The sequence below is a fragment of the Balaenoptera ricei genome, chromosome 7 (assembly GCF_028023285.1).
Source record: "Balaenoptera ricei isolate mBalRic1 chromosome 7, mBalRic1.hap2, whole genome shotgun sequence".
NCBI classification, from domain to species: domain Eukaryota; kingdom Metazoa; phylum Chordata; class Mammalia; order Artiodactyla; family Balaenopteridae; genus Balaenoptera; species Balaenoptera ricei.
The window spans coordinates 17,360,429-17,380,457 of record NC_082645.1 but is presented as its reverse complement, the minus strand read 5'-3'; the positions used below and the strand labels follow the sequence as shown (position 1 = coordinate 17,380,457).

The 20,029-nt window shown below is 44.0% G+C and overlaps 1 protein-coding gene across 6 annotated transcripts in view; it reads right to left on the bottom strand.

Annotated features, from left to right (window-relative positions):
- Positions 1–1,035: 1,035 nt before the first annotated feature.
- FAM168B (family with sequence similarity 168 member B) overlaps positions 1,036–20,029 on the bottom strand; it is a 37,288-nt gene continuing 18,294 nt past the window's right edge. For all 6 annotated transcript variants that reach the window (XM_059927732.1, XM_059927729.1, XM_059927730.1 and 3 more), the window contains 4 exons: positions 8,497–8,639; positions 8,187–8,364; positions 6,295–6,420; positions 1,036–5,537 (listed from right to left, as the gene is read on the bottom strand). In XM_059927732.1, the coding sequence (XP_059783715.1) occupies positions 6,308–6,420; positions 8,187–8,364; positions 8,497–8,639 (434 nt within the window). In that variant the 3' untranslated portion in view covers positions 1,036–5,537; positions 6,295–6,307. The remainder of the gene's footprint in view (positions 5,538–6,294; positions 6,421–8,186; positions 8,365–8,496; positions 8,640–20,029) is intronic.

The following is a 20,029-nucleotide window of genomic DNA, read 5'->3' as shown; positions in this document are numbered from 1 at the left end:
GAGCCCACCCGTTTTCGCTTCCCAGTCCCCCTCTAGACACTCCTGGCTGCTGGACACCCTCTCTTCACTTGTGATGTGTTTGTGTATAGTGGAAAGAAAACCATAGTCAGCTGAAAACTTCTGTCAGGGTTTGTGAGCAGTCCACCTGTAGCTGTGGGGTGATTCCAGAACCTGGTTCCAGTATTTTTTGTTCAGATTTTGTTTTTCTAACGGTAGAGAAAAAGACTTGTTAGTGACACAGAAAGATTGCCTTACCCTAAGTGAGTGTGAGAAGCCATAAGGACTGAATTCTGTGGCCCAGCACCCAGGACTGACCCACCCAGAGGCTGGTGGGCATGTGGGTTGGAAGGAAGCCCACATCCCACAGAGGAGGGGCACCAATGAGTGTGGCCAGGGCCTGGCTTGGGGCACGGAGCCACCCCTGTGGCCCCTGGGAATTCAGCAGCATGTACAGTCACTCTTGCACTATACCCTCTCCAAGCCAGAAACCACATTTAATTTCATAAAGAAACTTGTGAAAAATAACCTGGCTGCCGGCCCTTGTTTTCTGTTGGGAGTCTGTGCATTTTCTCGTGCCCTCGCCACTTATCTGTTTCCACCCCAGGCCTTTCCTTCGACTAGAGGAATGAGCTAGGCCCCCAGGGCTTTGGAGGACAGAGGCTCAGGGTAACTGGGAGCTGTCTCAGCACCTCCCTCCCTGGCTGCTTCCAGAGTCAGTCTGTTTAGCTGAAGTGAGTTTGGGGGACAGGCAGTCCGTAATCTTTCTGGGTCTCACCTTCCTCCTTGGTGAAATGGGGAAGGGTGTGTCTTCCTCCCAGGAGGACCGAGGCCACCGGACCACAAGAGGAGGAACAAGGGTGGCTTCCCTCCCCTTCCCCACAACCTGCTACCTTCACACCCGTACACACTGCCCAGGTCACTGGGGCTGAGCCTGAAACCCCTGGATTTCCTAACTTAAGAGACACTACACCTTCCCATCCAGGCCAAGCCACCTGGAGACAAAACCTATGGGGAAAAATCATGAAAATCACAATATGCAACACAATTCAATCTTTATTGAAAACTGCAGTATTAATACATAACAATTCTTGTTACAATAAACGTGCTTTTAAGAATTTTAAATCTGAGCTCATCTACTCAGCAGATTGCATAAAAAATTAAAATAGTACGAATTTACACATAATGGAATTGGCTCAGGATGGGTGTTCCATTCCTTTGTATTGATTGACACTTTAAGTTCAATGCAGAGGTGAGGGAGGCCTTTAACACTGGAAGACAATGCTGACTTAAGTTTTAAAAAAGTACTATGAGAACGGTCAAAAAAAAAAAAAAACAGTATTCCAAAATCGTTTAAAAAAAAACAACAACAATTTCCTTGTCAGTGACAGTGGCTCCCTGGGGTCTCTCTTGAGCGGCCATCACAGTAACCCCGCCAGGAACACCTGAGAGCTGGCCTCAGGTCCAGCCCAATTAGTCTACCGCCCACTGGTCTGCACGAGGACCTACAGGAGACTCCGACAGGGCTCAGGAGGCCAAGACAAGACACTTGTCGTCTCCAACACACCAGACCTGGGAGCACAGCATCCCCTGAGGCTCCCTGCAGGCTCCCTGCACAGAGATGCCAGCCTCTCCTCCGTCTCCCTGTCCCAAGTGACTTGACGTTTGATCCCGGGGATTCAAATAAGACTACCCCAGAGGTTTTCTGTTCTTCAAGTGAATAGGGTGGGGAAAGAGACAAATCCTCTGAAACATGTAAGATCAACTCTGCAACTTTCTACCTGAAAAGATCAGACCCTCCTCTGCAGCGTGTCCTCTGCAGGCTCCTTTCAGAAAGCTCAGGTTGAGTAACAAACAGCTCAGGATAAAAAAAACACACCAACATGTGAAATGTGCTAGAGAGGAGAGTCACGCAGGCCACCCTTCCCCTATGCCAACCACTCCTCTCTAGAGACACACCCCGTCCTTAGCACCAAGAGAAGAACCAGAAGCTGTACCCCACCTCAAGCCCCACACCCTTAAGCCTGCCCTTGCACGGCCAGAGGATGTCAGGCAGGCGTCCCGTCTGGGCAATGCCCAGGCTGGCAAGAACTGGGGTGTCCAGCCGTTAGCTGCCAGATGGGGAGAAGGTGGCCCAACTGGTCAGAGTAATACTGTTTCCAAATGTTTACAAAGGACAAGTCTGGGTTTCCTTCTTAAAAAGTACGCCCCAGTACTGATGCGTCTGGTGCCTGCCATCCTTTCTCCACCTGCTGGCAGGACAGCACTACCAGAGATTAGTACATCCCAAGCCCCAACAATCTGTTTCCTCTTGTTTGAAGTGCCGATGCCAGCAGATGGAGTGAGGCACTGCATGCCCAGCCTGGGAAGGGCAGGGCGCGTACCGACCATTGTCCAGCCCACAGCTCAGGACCACACTCGGCTCCTGTAAATACTACATTTGCATAGCACTCAAGAAACAGAGTCACGTAATACAACTGGTAGGCCTAATAACCAAACCAATAAGAATGTTGAGAAAAGATTGAACACAGAGACATAAAAGATTCTGGAAGCGCTTCTGTGCTTGTCACCATGAATGGCCCTGGCCCGGATGCTGGCCTCAGTTCTCAAAGGCAGCAAGATGATGGGACCATCACTCATCGTGAAATGTTCAGTCACCCGGCCCAGATCCAAACAAGATTTCCCTAAGCAGAGAAACATACCTTCTAAACCTTAGGGGAAGGCTGTAGAATAAAATTTTTTTAAAATATCCATGATGATACCTATGTTTATAGGAATTAGTTCCTTTACTTGCCTGTCTCAACTTCTAAAATAACTGTAATTTAGCTGAAAGACTCTCAAATTAGGAATGTCACATATAAAAAATGCAAAATTTCTCTGAATGTTCTACTATTGTGCTTAGGATATCAAATTATGCAACTTTATAACAGAAGCTCTATTCCTTAGTTAATTTTACTGGAACTAAATGCTGCTAAAATTACAACATATGATAGTTTTGTTACTATTCATTATATCCAGATTCTCACCTGCTAGACAAGATCTACCTTCCATATTTGATAGCTGATGCCGATAGTTTCAAAATTGAAAAGACTTCCACAAAGATGTATTCCATAATGCAAAAGTATTTGATGAAGTCTCCCAACTCAACTTCACAAAAGGGAAATAAGATTTTTTTTAGAAATTACAGGGGGGAAAGTGTTTATAAAGCTGATGTAAATGGGGAGAAAACGAAACCCACTCTTTTCTTTCTCTTGAAAACACCATTTAATTCAGTGCTCGTGATAACACTCACCCTGTGTATGCCAAGTCTCAAGCAAGCTGCAAGAAACAGCCCATATAATTTCTCATAACTTCCTCCTGAATTCAAATGAGTCCAACCCTTACAGGTAGTGGCATGTGTGTGTCTGTGTGTGCGCACACCGGGACGTTTAAAAAGCATACACTAAACTCTTATTTTCTCCTAACTTATTACGCTAAACTGGGGAAACCAACTTCTCTGTCCAGCCCCTGGAACCATTAGAACATACTGATTGTTACAAACCGTCCACTGTACAGATGCAATTACCAACAAAGAGTTGAAGAAGTGGACACAGTGTGCCTGGGGTAAATGGCTGCTACTCACACACACACACACACACACACACACGAATACACACATACAAAGGTGGGTTAAGTGCTCTTGAAGCAATTTAAAGTACTTATCAGTAAACACACTATGTTACAGACATTAGAAATAAATCTTCTGTTTACAATGATCCATGCAAAAATATTCCTAAAACTCTTATAAAATAAAATGTGAAAAAGAAAATTATGAAGAGTACTCACTATAAAAAATAAGGTTACCAAAGGCTCAGGGGTCAGGTATCCCACTCACCATCCGGGGCTGAATGCCACCCCAGTGCCGGAGCCCTGACCAGCTGCCGGAGCCGTAAGGAGAGTAAGGTGCCCCCCCCCCCACCTGAGGCCCACAGCACTTGAAACAACGACGGGGTGAGCAGGGGCACCCCGCCCCTGACAGACGGCTGAAAGGGAACAGCCCTCACCCCCCCACCCCCTCTGACTTCATCTGAGGACAGACACACACACACACACACCCATCGATACAAGTTGGGCACATTTAGGCAAAAAAATCCTCTTGGTTTCTTATGTACAATATTCAGATTTTAAACACAAAATCCTTTCTGTAATAAGTTCCGGCAGGGAAACACGTTCTGAGGCTGCCTGGCCCTTTGCTGTCCACACATGCTTTGTGCCAGGTATCCTCAGCCGCAAGAAGAGATGGCCGAAGGGGCTCACAAACAGGCACCAGCCCTTCCCTCACACCTCCCCAGAGCCATCTCCACGAGTCCCCTCCAGATGGTCTCAGAGGACAAGTCCCCATGAAGTGCATGGGCCGAAACACAGCCACAGCCCTGCCTCTCTACAAGGAACAATCAACATCCAATAAAGTTCTGTTCCCTTTTAAAAGTTTTTAAATATACAACTTTTTTCATAACACACAGCTGAATGAAGTCTTTGCCCTTCTTTGTGGGAGGGAGAACAACAATGCCTACATATGTTTTCAGGTGACTCAAACACTTCCCTTGGCGGGGGGCGGGGGGGGAAGGAATGATTTTTCTAAGCTAAATACAGGAGAGGCCAATACCTCCTCCAAGTGTGGCTGGTTCTCTTTCACATATCTTCCATCCCAGGAAAATAATTTAGCTCTACATAGGACTTTTCCATTAAACATATAGAAAGCATCATCTCTATCTGTAAGAGATTTGTAATGAAAATTTAGATGGCAGAGAAAATTGCTTTGCTGATACATAAACCACCTTGTGTCCCTAACTGGATTCATGGTAATCCCTAAGCACATCTACATCTCACTGACCCCACAAGCCTAAATGGAGAGAAAGCCATTAACCTGGTTGCACCCCAAGCAGCGGTGGCCCCCCCACACTCTCCCCATCCCTGCAACTCTCTCCCAGTGCAGTTTGCACAAAAGGAACAGATGGCTGGAAACCAGAAGTCCACATTTCCAACTGGCAACCCACGTCAACCCCAAAAGGCTGAAGAATCATCAAAGAGATTTCAGATGCTCTATGAAGAAATTCACTTTAACACTTATAACTTTAAGACTCTGCATACATTACAACAGTGCATTAGTGATACAAGTTGTAAAATACTTTTCCATTCCTTTGGATTTTGCATATGATGGTTCTGCATCAGTCACTGCAGGTAGATTGAGCAAGCTTTGTTTTTGTGTTTTTTTTTTTAACATGCATTCAACTAGATATGATTCAGAACAGATTAACACTCCCTTTTTATCATTACAGTTAGCTAAAAAATTGCCTGGCAGCCCACCAAACAGGATTTGCTTTAAGACCAACCCACAGAGTCAGTTGGAGACTGAGGGCGCTGGGACCTGCTGGGCCGGCCGTAGTAGTGTTTAGCTAAGTGTCGAGAGCATTAAGAAGAAAGTCCTGGTTGGAGGCACAAGGCCTGCAGCACCAGCTGTGGAACCTCCATGATGTGACTGCACAGCTCCATCCGCAAACCTGGGGGGTGGGGAGAAAGACGGACACAGTCACACACAGCTCCTCTGGCACCACTGCTCAGAAAAGGAGGCATTCAACTGGAGGAGGAGGAGATCCACTAGGACAAGAAAGGGCAGCAGCAAGAGAGGCAACTGTGCTGGTTCCCACGGACCCCAGAGACTTCCAGTTACAACTGGAGCCCTACTTCCTGCAGGAGACGGGCAGGAGACTAGAGCACAGCCCAGGTAAGGAACACAGAGCAGGGGGTGCACAGCAAGAACTCAATGGTTTCCTTCTTCTTTCCTCTGTAGAGTCCCAAGAAGGACAAAAATTTAAATGCTGCATTGCCTTTGGATCATCAGGTAGCATTTTTCTTGGCAGTGTTTAAACAGACACAGATCTCCCATTCTCCTCTTAAAAAAATGCACTTTAGGGGCTTCCCTGGTGGCGCAGTGGTTGAGAATCTGTCTGCCATTGCAGGTGACAATGGTTCGAGCCCTGGTCTGGGAAGATCCCACATGCCGCGGAGCAACTGGGCCCGTGAGCCACAACTACTGAGCCTGCGCGTCTGGAGCCTGTGCTCCGCAACAAGAAAGGCCACGACAGTGAGAGACCCGCGCACCGCGATGAAGAGTGGTCCCCACTTGCCACAACTAGAGAAAGCCCTCGCACAGAAACGAAGACCCAACACAGCCAAAAATAAAAATAAATAAATAAATAAATTTTTTTAAAAAGCACTTTAGTCACAAGCTGGCCCCGGGCTTCACCAGTCACTTACGTTTGCAGGGTGATCACCACTGGGGGGGCACATAGCTGTAGGTGGGCGTTCCTGGGGCCCGATACGTGGGCACGGTGACGGGGTGGGGGGCAACAGGAGTTGGGGAGTGGGCAGTCAGCAAGGTACCTGGAAGGAAGAGCAGGCATGTCAGTGGAGGGCAGCACCCCACCACTGCTCCCTCTTACAGGGGAGCTCCCGCCCGACCCCCGTGGCAAGGCGGGGGGGCAGACAGGAAGAGGGGATGGCTTTGACCCACAATGCTCTCAGAACTCTTGATTATATACAAGTCTAAGCTGTATAAACACAGCAAGCTCGCATGGATAGCATATCTGCAGAAGCCTCTGGGCCTCCCCTTCATACAAGCATACCGAATTACTTTTGCAGATGAGGTGATAAAAAGAAAACAAAAATATTATTCGGCCTTAAAAAGGAAGGAAATTAGTCACATACCACAACACGGATGAACCCTGAGGGCATTATGCTCAGTGAAATGAGCCAGTCACAAAAAGACAAATTCCACCTGAGTCCACTTATATGAGGTCCCTAGAGGAGTCAAATGGATAGTGACAGAAAGGAGAATGGTGGCTGCCAGGTCTGGGACAAGGGGAAGGGGAGCTGTTTAATGGGTACACAGCTTCAGTTCTGCAGGACGAGAAAGTTCTGGAGATGTGACACAACAGTGTGATAACACCACTGACCTGTACACTTGGAAATGGTTATGGTGGTAATAAATAACTGGAAGAGAGGGAGAGAGGGACGCGGAGGGAGATTCCCAACTACATGAGCTTCTGAGTACCTTAAGCTAAGCATATTTTCCCTATAACTGCAGAAAACGCAGCTGTGTCCATTCATGGACAAGCACCACCTCAAACCTAACAGCCTCACCTGGCAGCCCTTCTCTCCTCCTCCTTCCTGCCTGCACCCACACCAGGGCCTGCCATCCCCTCCCTCCATGTGCCTCAAACACGCAGTTTCTATCTGTGCCAGACTCTCCTCTGCCTTCACGGGTAAGTATGGGAAAACCAAATAAAATAGAGACTCTAAGCAGAAACACACATGGTATCCTGAAACACCGTTCTCTCCTGACACATTTTCCTTATACTAAAGTCTAGGAAAACAAAGAGGGAACAATATATATATATTTTTTAAAGACCCAGCCATGGGCAACCAAATGCATTGTGTGTACCTGGCCCCTCACCACAGACAATTCACATGCCCATAGGAGGTAACCTAATCCCTAGACATTCAGTCAAGCCCTCAAACACTCCAGGGTTCCACGGAGACAGGCCCATTCCAGCCACGGGTCTCTTCTCTCTGTGGTTTATTTTCCAGACCTAGGGGAAGCCTTGGGAAATAAAGTCAATGTACGCCAAAGGATTTCTACAGGCAGCTGTTATCTCTATGAACACAAGACCGGCTTTCCTAGATTCATGAAAACATCCCCATTCAGACAACTTGGCCTGCACTGGTATCCCACACTAAAGGGAAGGATCGAGAGGGCCAGCCCCCCACGTCGCAAAGTATCCCTCTTCTGCCCAAGCTCACCATAGGGATCTGGTCACTCCTTGTCCCTACAGCCAAGTGACTCAGCTCACCAAAAAAAAGTGGCCCCATCAAATTTGGAGAGGGCTACTCAGTCATGGTCTATGGAAAAGGTACTTGGTTCATGGTTCTAAACCCTACACTCCAGTCTCAACTGAAAGGAAAAGGAAGAGAAAGGAGGGGAGGTAAAGAAAAATATAACGTGCCATTTCTTCCCAAAAGGATCAGATGTCCTTCCATACAACTCTAGCCATGAAAAGTCAAAGCCAAGGGTCAGAGTACTGGTGGGCCCTCCCTTCTCCCAGCCCTCATGCCATCACAGAGCAGGCACCCCAGGGCCAAGAACTCACCCGCTGACATGGCCATAGTGGTCCCCGCCACCATGCCCATGGTGACGCCGTTGCCTCTAGGCGGAGGGATGGCAGCAGGGTACACCGTCGCCGGCATGCCGTTGGGCTGCACCACTGTGGTGTGGTGGATGACGTGAGGGGGTGCTGCATACAGGGGCTGGGGGTAGTACGTGCCTTGCTGGGGAAAGAAGAGAGACGAGGGCCACAGGGTCCCACACCCAGGGGGTCAGAGCCCTGAGGAACCGGCCCTTCCCACACGCACAGTGCCCAGGAGACCCTGTGAGACACCCACAGCGCGCCCCAGGCCTACCTGTGCATACGGGCTCTGCTGGGGGTAGGCACTTCGCACGGGGTATACAGCGGTCTGGTAGGGGTTGGGGGAGGAGGAGTACGGTGGCACAGCCCCGCTGGTGGGGGAACAGGACACTTTGTAAGGTGTGCCAGGAGTGTAACCTGAAACAAAGAAGCCCACAGCCTTAATTCAAACCCACACTCGGCCAGACACAGGGGGCGGACCAAGTGTGCAGCGAGGAACGAGGCAGTGTTCCAGCCCTGACCACAGTCGTATCTGACACCTCTACTGAGATCTGGCTTCACTGCTTAGACTTTATGTGCAAGTATTTTTCTGGGGGGTGAGGGGGGAAAAGAAAGTTCTACTGAGTGCATACTTACATAGGAACAGGAAAGAAACACCGGCCCTGTCGGAATATAAATCAGCACACCCTTGCTGGGGCACAATTTGGCATTAAAAGTATGTATGTCTTTTAACCCCACCACTCTACTTCTAGAAATTTGTTTTAAAGAAATAAGCACGGCACATAAAAAGATGCTCAACATAGCTCGTCATCAGGGAAATGCAAATCAAAACCACAGTGAGGAATCTATCACCGCACACCTGTGAGAAGGGCTATGAATAAAAAGAACACAAACAACAAACGTCGGTGAGGCTGTGGAGGAAAGGGAGTCCTCGTTGGTAAGAACTGCTGGTAAGAACACAAACTGGTGCAGCCACCATGGAAAACAGCATGGAAGTTTCTCAAAAAACTAAAAATACAACTACCACATAACTCAGCAATTCCACTCCAGGCTATTTATCCCAAGAAAATGAAAACACTAATTTGAAAAGATACATGTACCCCAATGTTCATAGCAGAATTATTTACAATTGTCAAGATATGAAAGCAACCTAAGTGTCCATCAACAGATAAAGAAGATGTGGGAAACACACACATACATATGGGCACGCACGGGAATGTTACTCAACCATAAAAATAGAAGGAAATTTTGTCATTTGCAACATGGATGGACTTGGAGGGTATTATGCTAAGTGAAATAAATCAGCAAGAGACAAATACTGTATGATATCACTTATATGTAGAATCTAAAAAATACAACAAACTAGTGAATATAACAAAAAAGCAGCAGACTCACAGAATATAGAGAAAAAACTAGCGGTTCACTGGAGAGGGGAGGGAGGAGGGGGGCAACATGGGGGTAGGAGATTCAGAGGTACAAACTACAAGGACACACACAGGGAATATAGCCAATATTTACAGTAACTATAAATGGAGTATAACCTTTAAAAATTGTGCATCACTGTGTTGTACACCGGTAACTTGTAAAACACTGTGCATCAACTATACTTCAATTAAAAAAGAAAAAAAGAAGTAAGCATGGATCTGAACAAAGGCTGAACTGTAAGCATGCTCATCACAGCGCTGTTAATTACAGCAAAAACAAAAGGGAAAACTTGTCAAACACCAGGGCTATGCTAAAAAGACTTCTGGGTCTAAGGGACAGCAGGCTGAACACATACTTTTGCCTTTGTCCCCACCCAAAATGACAATAAAGCAGATTAATAAATAAAAAGACACAAAGCCACACAGATCAAGAAGAGAAGAAAAGACATTTTAGAACCTAGTAATTTGGGAATCTTTTAAAAAGTGGAAGTGGAAAATAATTTAGCAGACTCAAAAAAGCTGTACTCTCAGCCAGCAGTGAAGAGGGTCAAGAAGCAGCCTGACACCGGGAAAGCCCCTTCCCCTAGACCTAGACGCTGTCAGCACGTGGTGCCAGGAAGTGATGAAGGACCGGGATCTGGAAGAGTGATTCAGAGTCTATCTGGTAAGCAGTACGATGCCTGGCTCCCCCTCCTGACTCCCCATTCCAACGGAGGAGCTCTTCTCCAGGGAGGTTAGGAGAGGGTCTCTGAATTGCCACGTTCACAGCCCACTGATTTAGACAGACTAAGCCACCAGCAAACTGTGGTACAACCATACAACAAAATACTACTACTCAGCAACCAAAAGGATAGGACTGATGATACACATAACATGGGATAAATCTCAAAAAAAAAAAAAAAAATGAAAAATACAATATGCAAAAGAAGTCAGACACAGTAACACATGATAGGAAACTCTAGGAAAGACCAACATAATCTACAGAGACAGAAAACCAATTAGTGGTGCCCAGGGGCCAGAGGGCATGAGGGCATCTTTCACAGGAATGAAGTCACTTGACTGTTTGTGGTGTCACACATCTGTATACATGTCTAAACACACCAAACTGTGCACTTATAAAGGATGGCTTATATGCAAATTATACCTCAATAAAACTGCTTTCTAAAAAGTCTGAGAAGCCACTTCTCATTCACTAGAATGGCTGACATGGCAGAGTGCTCACACGAGTTCCAGGGAACAATACAACTCCTCATAAAGCTACAAATATACTTCCCATGGGGCCCAACAATTCACTCCTAGATACTTTCCCTAGAAGAATGAAAACATACTTCCACAATAGGACTTGTAAAAAATGTTCACCAATCTTACTCATAATAGCCAAAAGATGGGAAATAATCCAAATGTTTATCAATAGGAAAATGGGTAAATTATGATACATCCATATAAACACTACTCAGTATCAAAAGGCAAAAAAGCATGAATGAATCTCAAACCATGCTGACCTTTTAAAAGACACCAGACACAGAGCATACACTGCATGATCTCATTTTCAACACTTAAGTAAACCTAGCTATGGTGACAGAAGTCGGGGGAAGCGGTGGGGAGGTGTATGATTTGGAGAGGGCGAAAGAAAAGCCTAGGATGATAAAAGTGCTCAGTATTTTGTTTTGGGTGGTGGTTACGCGAGTATGACAACTGTCAAAATCCATCCAAATGAACATTTAATATGTGGGTGATTTGCATAAATTATAACTCAAACTTAAAAATGAGCTGAGTATTAAAAAAATTAAAGTTTAAAAAATTTAAACCACTTTATTGAACTGTGTTTAGCGGTGTACTTATATTTTAATTTAAAAGAGAAAAAAAGAATGAATGACTTCCAGGATATACACTAGTTTTTTTTTGTGTTTTTTTTTTAACATCTTTATTGGAATATAATTGCTTTACAATGGTGTGTTAGTTTCTGCTTTATAACAAAGTGAATCAGCTACATGTATACATATATCCCCATATCCCCTCCCTCTTCGTCTCCCTCCCACCCCTCTAGGTGGTCACAAATCACCGAGCTGATTGCCCTGTGCTATGCAGCTGCTTCCCACTAGCTATCTATTTTACATTTGGTAGTGTATATATGTCCATGCCACTCTCTCATTTTGTCCCAGCTTACCCTTCCCCCTCCCCGTGTCCTCAAGTCCATTCTCTACGTCTGCATCTTTATTGCTGTCCTGCCCCTAGGTTCTTTAGAACCATTTTTTTTTTTTAGATTCCATATATATGTGTTAGAATACAGTATTTGTTTTTTTCTTTCTGACTTACTTCACTCTGTATGACAGATTCTAGGTCCATCCACCTCACTACAAATAACTCAATTTCGTTTCTTTTTATGGCTGAGTAATATTCCATTGTATATCTGTGCCACATCTTCTTTATCCATTCATCTGTTGATGGACACTTAGGTTGCTTCCATGTCCTGGCTATTGTAGATAGAGCTGCAATGAACATTGTGGTACATGACTCTTTTTGAATTATGGTTTTCTCAGGGTATATGCCCAGTAGTGGGATTGCTGGGTTGTATGATAGTTCTATTTTTAGTTTTTTAAGGAACCTCCATACTGTTCTCCACAGTGGCTATATCAATTTACATTCCCACCAACAGATACACCAGTTTTAAATGATCCTTTTTTTTAAACCACAAGTCCCCCTTTCCTCCAAGGGGCCAAGTCAGTCCTGGAGACCCACTGAGAACCATCATGCACTTGGTGTGCCTAGGTTCACTAAGACCTTAAATGCCATGTTTCTCATTTATTCCCCAGACTGCCCCTCATGGTGTTCATGATGAAGATGCTGGTAAAGGTGTTAATGCCCCAGAGTCACACACAGCAGAGCATGTGCTCAGACAAACCCAGATCCAGCTGCACTGAGCAATGACTCCTTTGCCCAAACCAGGTAACTCCCAAGCTCAGCTCGTATCTGTTTTAAGAAGAAAAGACCCTCACAGGTTTCCCTATTTCTGTGTTTTAGAAAAAAAATTTTTGTATTGAAGTATACTTGATTTACAATATTGTGTTAGTTTCAGGTAGACAGCAAAGTGATTCAACTATACACACACACAAACACACAGGTTTTTTTCATATTCTTTTCCATTATAGGTTATTATAAGATATTGAGTATAGTTCTGCGCTATACAGTAAATTCTTATTACTTCTCTATTTTATGTATCTATTTGTATCTGTTAATCCCATTCTCCTAATTTATCCTTCCCCTCTCCCTTTCCCCTTTGGTAGACTAAAGTTTGTTTTCTATGTCTGTGAGTCTGTTTCTCTGTGAGTCTGTTTCTGCTTTGTATATAGATTTATTTGTATTGTTTTTTAGATTCCACATATAAGTGACATCATATATTTGTCTTTCTCTGTCTGACTTACTTCACTTAGTATAATATTCTCTAGGTCCATCCACATTGCTTCAAATGGTAATTATTTCCTTCTTTTTTATGGCTGAGTAACATTCCAACACACACACACATACCATGCCTTTTTAAACCAATCATCTGTTGATGGGCACTTGGGCTGTTTCCATGTCTTGGCTATTGTAAATAGTGCTGCTATGAACACTGGGTATCTTTCTGAATACGAGTTTTTATCTTTTCTGGATATATGATCAGGAGTGGGACTGCTGGATTATATGGTAGCTCTATTTTTAGTTTTTGTTTTATTTACTTATTTACTTATTTATTTATGTATTTATTGGCCACCTAGCACAGCTTGCGGGATTCTTAATTCTCTGACCAGGGACTGAACCCAGGGCCCCAGCAGTGAAAGTGCCGAGTCCTAAACACTGGACTGCCAGGGAATTCCCTATTTTTAGTTTTTTAAGGACCCTCCATACTGTTTTCCATAGTGGCTGTACAAGTTTACATTCCCACCAGGTTTCCCTATATTATTTTGAAATTCATTAACTATTATGTCAGTAAAAACAATGCCAAAATTTGAAGACACCAAATTTCAATACCAGTTTTGAGCTGAAAGAGAGTAGAATAAAGGGTCTCCAGATGTGGAAAAGCAACGTTAAAGACAAGAGCAGTTAAGTCCCTCTCTCTAGCTGCTCATCTTCTAGTCTTTAAGAGGGACAGAAAAGGAAAGTGATGGCTTCACAGGTTTCACAGGTATATACATGTTAAAACCCATCAAATTGAAGCTTTAAATATGTATACTTAATTGTACACCAATTATACCACAATAAGGTGGCAAAACATTTTCTTTAATTATAAAGAAAAAGGTAATTATGAAAGCCACTGATTTCTAACCCTGCACTGACACTCCCAGGAGACGGCTCAGTGATAGCTCCTAACTCCCCATAAGTGACTGACTACATCAGAGGAGGAAATGAGGCAGTGGTGCCTGGACACACTTGTGACCAGTCACGGTGATGGAAGCACTGCACCAGGGCAGAGTGCTGCCAACTGCCAGAGCGCATCACCAACATCACACGCCATGCTTGGGGCCAACAGGGCTTGTCAAAAGGTCCAGCCGCCTCGACAAGGTGCTGACTTCAGGGGAAAACCACAAGGAAAGAGACCACCAAAACAGCAGCACTGACACAGTCCTGGCTGGCAAAAGCAGGAGCAGGTCGTCTCAAAAACAGAAGCCTGTGGATGAAGGCAAAGTATGTCTGGACAGCTCCCTCCTGCGCAAGCTACCCTCTCCTTCCCACTTCTCACAACCCTGCAGCAGCGGCATCGTGGAGTTAACTCACAGGAGAATACTGCTAAACGTGGTCCCACTGGCCTGAATTAAGAGAGCCTCACAGGAGTCACTAAACTCACATCTGACCAAAAGGATATCAGGTTTTTACAAAAATGTCGGAAAATCAAAATGTTCACAGAATTAGCATATTTTGAAAACAAGTGCTAGACTTCAAACTTGAAAATCACATTCAGAATTTCTGGTGCTAGCCAGTTTTCATAAGTTAAAAAGAACCAACAAGGCCCCCTCCCCTTTCTTCACTGTACAATTAAAAAACATCCATGACGTAGACGAAACAACTGGAAATATAAATACTGATTGTAGTATTGATAGTATTAAATAATTATTGTTATTTTTTTTAGGTGTGATGATATATATTTTTAAATTCATCTTTTAAAGATAATACTGAAAAACTGATGACTGTGATGTCTGAGATTGGCTTCAAAAAAATATAGGGGAAAGTGACAGGAGTACAGATGGAAAAGATCAACTATAAGCTATTAACTGCTAAGTCTAGGGCATGGGCAGGTGGACCCTGTACTGTGTACTTGTGTATACTTGTAACTGCTGAGGCTAGGGTGTGGGTAAGTGGTCATCAGCCTGCTGTGTACTTATGTATTTTTGTTATTATTATTTTTTTAATTTATTTATTTTATTTATTTATTTTTGGCTGGGTTGGGTTTTTGTTGCTGTGTGTGGGCTTTCTCTAGTTGCAGTGAGCGGGGGCTACTCTTTGTTGCAGTGCGCAGGCTTCTCATTGCAGTGGCTTCTCTCGTTGCAGAGCACGGGCTCTAGGCACAGGGGCTTCAGTAGTTGTGACACGCGGGCTCAGAAGTTGTGACTCACGGGCTCTAGAGCACAGGCTCAGTAGTTGTGGCACATGGGCTTAGTTGCTCCGCGGCATGTGGGATCTTCCTGGACCAGGGCTCGAACCCGTGGCCCCTGCATTGGCAGGCGGATTCTCAACCACTGCGCCACCAGGGAAGGCTTATGTATTTTTGTATTTCAGATTTTTCATAATAAAAAGTCTTTCAAAGTGTTTTATAAAGGTTAGGTAGATTTATGGATTAAAAGACACAAGAGACATAACAAACTCAAATTTATAAACAAATTCAACATGTAAATTTTGAATAGATTCTATTTCCAAATCTTTTTAAAAAATGTTTGGGACAACTGGGCAAATTTAAATATGAACTATAAAATAAAATGAGAGAATTACCGCTTCTCAGTATGATAACGGTATCACGGTCATGCAGAGGAGCAGCCTCATTACGTTACGTTGAGGGTCAAGCTGAAGCCCACAGGACAAGAGCCAAAAAAGGCTATAACTCTGCATTGCTTCAAGAAAAAACCAAAAACAAACAAAACGTACACACACACTCATCTTTATATGGTAGATAAAGCACATATGGCAAAATGATAACTGATGAATCTCGGTGCTGGATATTACGGATGTTCACTACACTGTTCTCTCAATTTTTCTGTATATTTGAAAATGTTTTGTAGTAAATAAGGTGAGAAAATTATAATGCCTTCAGATGGTGACACACAACTGAGAGAGGAGCTAAGAAAACCTCCCAAGAAACAACAGTCATGCAGGAGCTAAAGGGACAAGGAAGGAAGCGGGCAGAGGTCCCCTGCTACTAGGAGATGAACATAAAAGTTTTCTGAGCCTTTAAAAAGGCCATAAGCTAGGAAGGCATGGCTCTTCAGCAATCTTATCTGAAAGATAATCTGGCAGCTAGGTACTAGCTGGAAGGGCAAATAAAGGTAAAATATGCCAATGTTCAATACATACAGCCAACCCTCTATAGAAAGTCATGGTGCTATAGGATAAAGTTATTCAAAAAAGAATGAGGGCTTCCCTGGTGGCGCAGTGGTTGAGAATCTGCCTGCTAATACAGGGGACACGGGTTCGAGCCCTGGTCTGGGAAGATCCCACATGCCGCAGAGCAACTGGGCCCGTGAGCCACAATAACTGAGCCTGCGCGTCTGGAGCCTGTGCTCCGCAACAAGAGAGGCCGCGATAGTGAGAGGTCCGCGCACTGCGATGAAGAGTGGCCCCCGCTCGCCGCAACTAGAGAAAGCCCTGGCACAGAAACGAAGACCCAACACAGCCAAAAATTAATTAATTAATTAAAAAAAAAAAAAAAAAAAAAGAATGAGAAGAGAAAGGAGAACCTGTCTGAGGAAGTGAAAACACACAAACAATGCATTCATGACCTGAATGAAAAACTGGAAGAAAATAGAGCCTCTAAAAAAGCCATCAATATTCCTAATAAGAAAGTCCATGACAATTCTGTCACTGTTTAAACTGCAGAAAGAGCCTGAAGCTTGGACTGAAGAGAAGCTGGAAGCTGTCCACCTGAATAAGCTTCTAAGGACACAGTATGAAAGCAAAGTTAGGAAGATCTAAGCATACACCTCTCCAGAGAGAGGCCCTCTGATTCAGAAGCACTCTTCTGGCCCACCACATCCACTGAAAAAAAGGTAAAGTCCCTTATTTACCACAATCAACGACAGGCCAACCTATGATGTCGAGCTTTTCTTTTAAGGGAGGCTAGAGGCCTACTGTTGCAGAAACCCATCCAGCAGGCTTGAGGTCTCCTAATCATCTGAGATATCTTTTTTATAACTGCCTCATATGTACACTTTATTGAAGATAACGAGGTAACTCCAAGAAGCTACCATGTGTATGCATTTGTCAGAATACAATGAATGGTATATTTAAAATGTGTGCATTTTATATATGTAAATTTCACCTAAAAACAAAACCTAAAAGAACTGTAAACAAATATTAACAATACGCCCACTGAAGTAGATGGGGAAAAGCGTCCGGATATCCACAACTTACTTCAAAACACATGAAAAAACAAGATGGACTGAAGGATGGATGGAGTAAAATGTTTAACTTTAAAAGTTGATTTTAGGGACTTCCCTGGTGGTCCAGCGGTAAAGAATCCACCTTCCAATGCAGGGGACGCGGGTTCGATCCCTAGTGGGAGAACTAAGATCCCACATACCGCGGGGCAACTAAGCCCGCGCACCACAACTACTGAGCTCGCATGCCTCAACGAGAGAGTCCGCGTGCCTCAAACTACAGAGCCCACGCACCCTGGAGCCCGTATGCCACAACTAGAGAGAAGCCCACGCACCACAACTAGGGAGAAGCCCGCGTGCCACAACAAAGAGTCCACACATAACTAAGATCCTACGCAGCCAAAAAACTAAAGAAAATAAATTTTTTTTAAAAAGTTGATTTTAAAAAGTTTAATTATAGAATCTTGGCAGTCGATATGTAGATGTTCACTGTGAATTTTTTTTCAGCTTCTCTGTATGTTGGAGAAATAGTCACCCACTATTTCTACTAATTATAGCAACAATTTTTAATATATACTATCTTACTGCTTATTCTTGTAACTGTGAGCTATATCCTGAACTCTTGAGAAAATTGATTTTGGTTTTTTGTATGGGCATGACTATTACATCACTTTCTATCCAACACTGAAGACAAATCAATTTCAAGGAAAGCAAACATGTCTCCCAGTCAATTAAAAACCAAGTGTGTATAGGCACTTTCCTTTTTGTCTTATGTAACACCAGAGAACCTCAACAGGAGTCTTACAAACTTAAAATTTAAAAATACATAAATAAATACACATACATCTCACAGTATCCAAAATAGACACTTTGTGAAATAATTTTTAGATTTGCCAATGATTCACAATACAAAACCAAACACAGTCACTGCTTGGTCTTTCAAAAACACTAACAGCTTTCCAGATGCTCCTTCCCTAAAGACCATTCATAAGGATGCCACACAGACAACACACTGGTCGCAGCCTTTTTCCTCCTCACTCTCAGCAAACATGCATCACCGCAGGCTGACCTCCTCTCTGGGCCGAACTCACGCACAGGGCCACTGCTCTCAGACTGCTGTGAGGGGCCAGAAGCTTTTTACATTGGAACAGATCATTTTTCCCCAAAAGTACTGCATACCACACAAATTTCGTATAATAACTTTCTGAGTACAAGACATTTATTTAGAAAATCTGGAAATTCAGAAACATATAGTATATGTGAGGAGGAACAACCTGCACCAAACACAGCATCATGAAATTTCAGAACCTGTAGACAGAACTACTACAGAGCACCAAAGAGAAGCCCAGCCCAGTCAACCAAGCATCAGAAAGGTCCCGACATTCTCAGCAGCAACAGCAGAACTGGCAAACAGTTCGGCAATGTCCTCAAAATTCTGAGGGGAAATAACTGCTAGCCTAAAAGTCTATATCCAGACAAACTAACAGTGAAGTGTGAGTGCAGAATAAAATGTTTTCCGACATGAAAAATCTCAAAACTGTGACTCTCCCATATTCTCCTGGGAGATAACTGAAAAAGATCCTCCACTAAAACCAAAGAGTAAACTAAGAAAGCAGACAAGGAATCAAGTGGAAGGGAAGAGGAGAGAACTCCCTGGGATGATGGAGGAGAACGACCCAGTGTAAGGCCCAGAGGACAAGCAGGCCAGAGTAGGAGAGAGGGTTTCAAAAAGACACCACCAAGAAAAGAAAACACGAATACCTTATGTGGCCTAAAATGCTGAGAAGAGACCCCTGGGGGGAAGTTGAGGGTTTAATTAACGATGTGGTTACAGAAATCTAATAAAGGACACTAGGTCCAGGGAAGAAAAAGTAACTGAAGAAAACAGTCACTCGTTCACAGCAGTGAGCAATGCTCACAGGGTCACAGTAACAGGGGTAGGAAGGAAAATTAGGAATCTTAAAACTATGTGAATGTAAACCTTTAACTTAAGTGAGAGAGAGAAACAGAGGCCATGACCCCACAACCTGTTAACGCGCTAATGCTCTTCTCTCCTGTGTGGCCACCGTAAGAGAAAATTTTTAAACAAACCTGGGATCTTACTTCATGGACATAATTCTGAGCTTAAAAAGAAAGAAAGTGGCATATCGTAAAGCATTTCCACTTACTAAATATCCCTCATAAACAAGTAATAAGACCAGTTAAACACTGAAGTAAACCAACAGTTTAAGCAAACCATTACTTTACTAGAGATACCTGCACGTACACGTAAATATTTGCGTAACTGATTATTCTCATTTTTAAGCTTCTTTCCGTCATATGCCAAACTGTCCTCCAAGAACGTTCCCCCATTTATCCGCCATCCAGTCATGCACGGCAGCAACCACAGAAGCCCTTCCATCGCTCTTAGCAACGTTTTCATCTTTTAAAAATATGTGCCAATGTAGGATCTAGATCGCCTCTTACATAGAGCTTACTACAAAGAACTCAATGTTTTTTTGATGATTTCAGATGATCAATGCAAATATTCGTTACAGATACTCCTGGCTGTAAATGGGAACAGAACAGAAGCCTGAATGTGCAGCCTTGGTGCCTTGGGAGCTTGACTGCGTGCTTGCAGCTAGAATCCTCAAATAACACAGCTGAGGACATATAATGATTCATCAAACAAAATGCCAAAAATGAAACGTCTTTCCCAGGAGTGACAGAGTCAGGATTTGAGCCACATCTTGCTAATGCTACAGCCCAAACTCTTTCCAATATATTGTTCTGATTCCAAAAAAAGACAGCCCTCTCTGGTTGCACATGTACTCAGCCTACT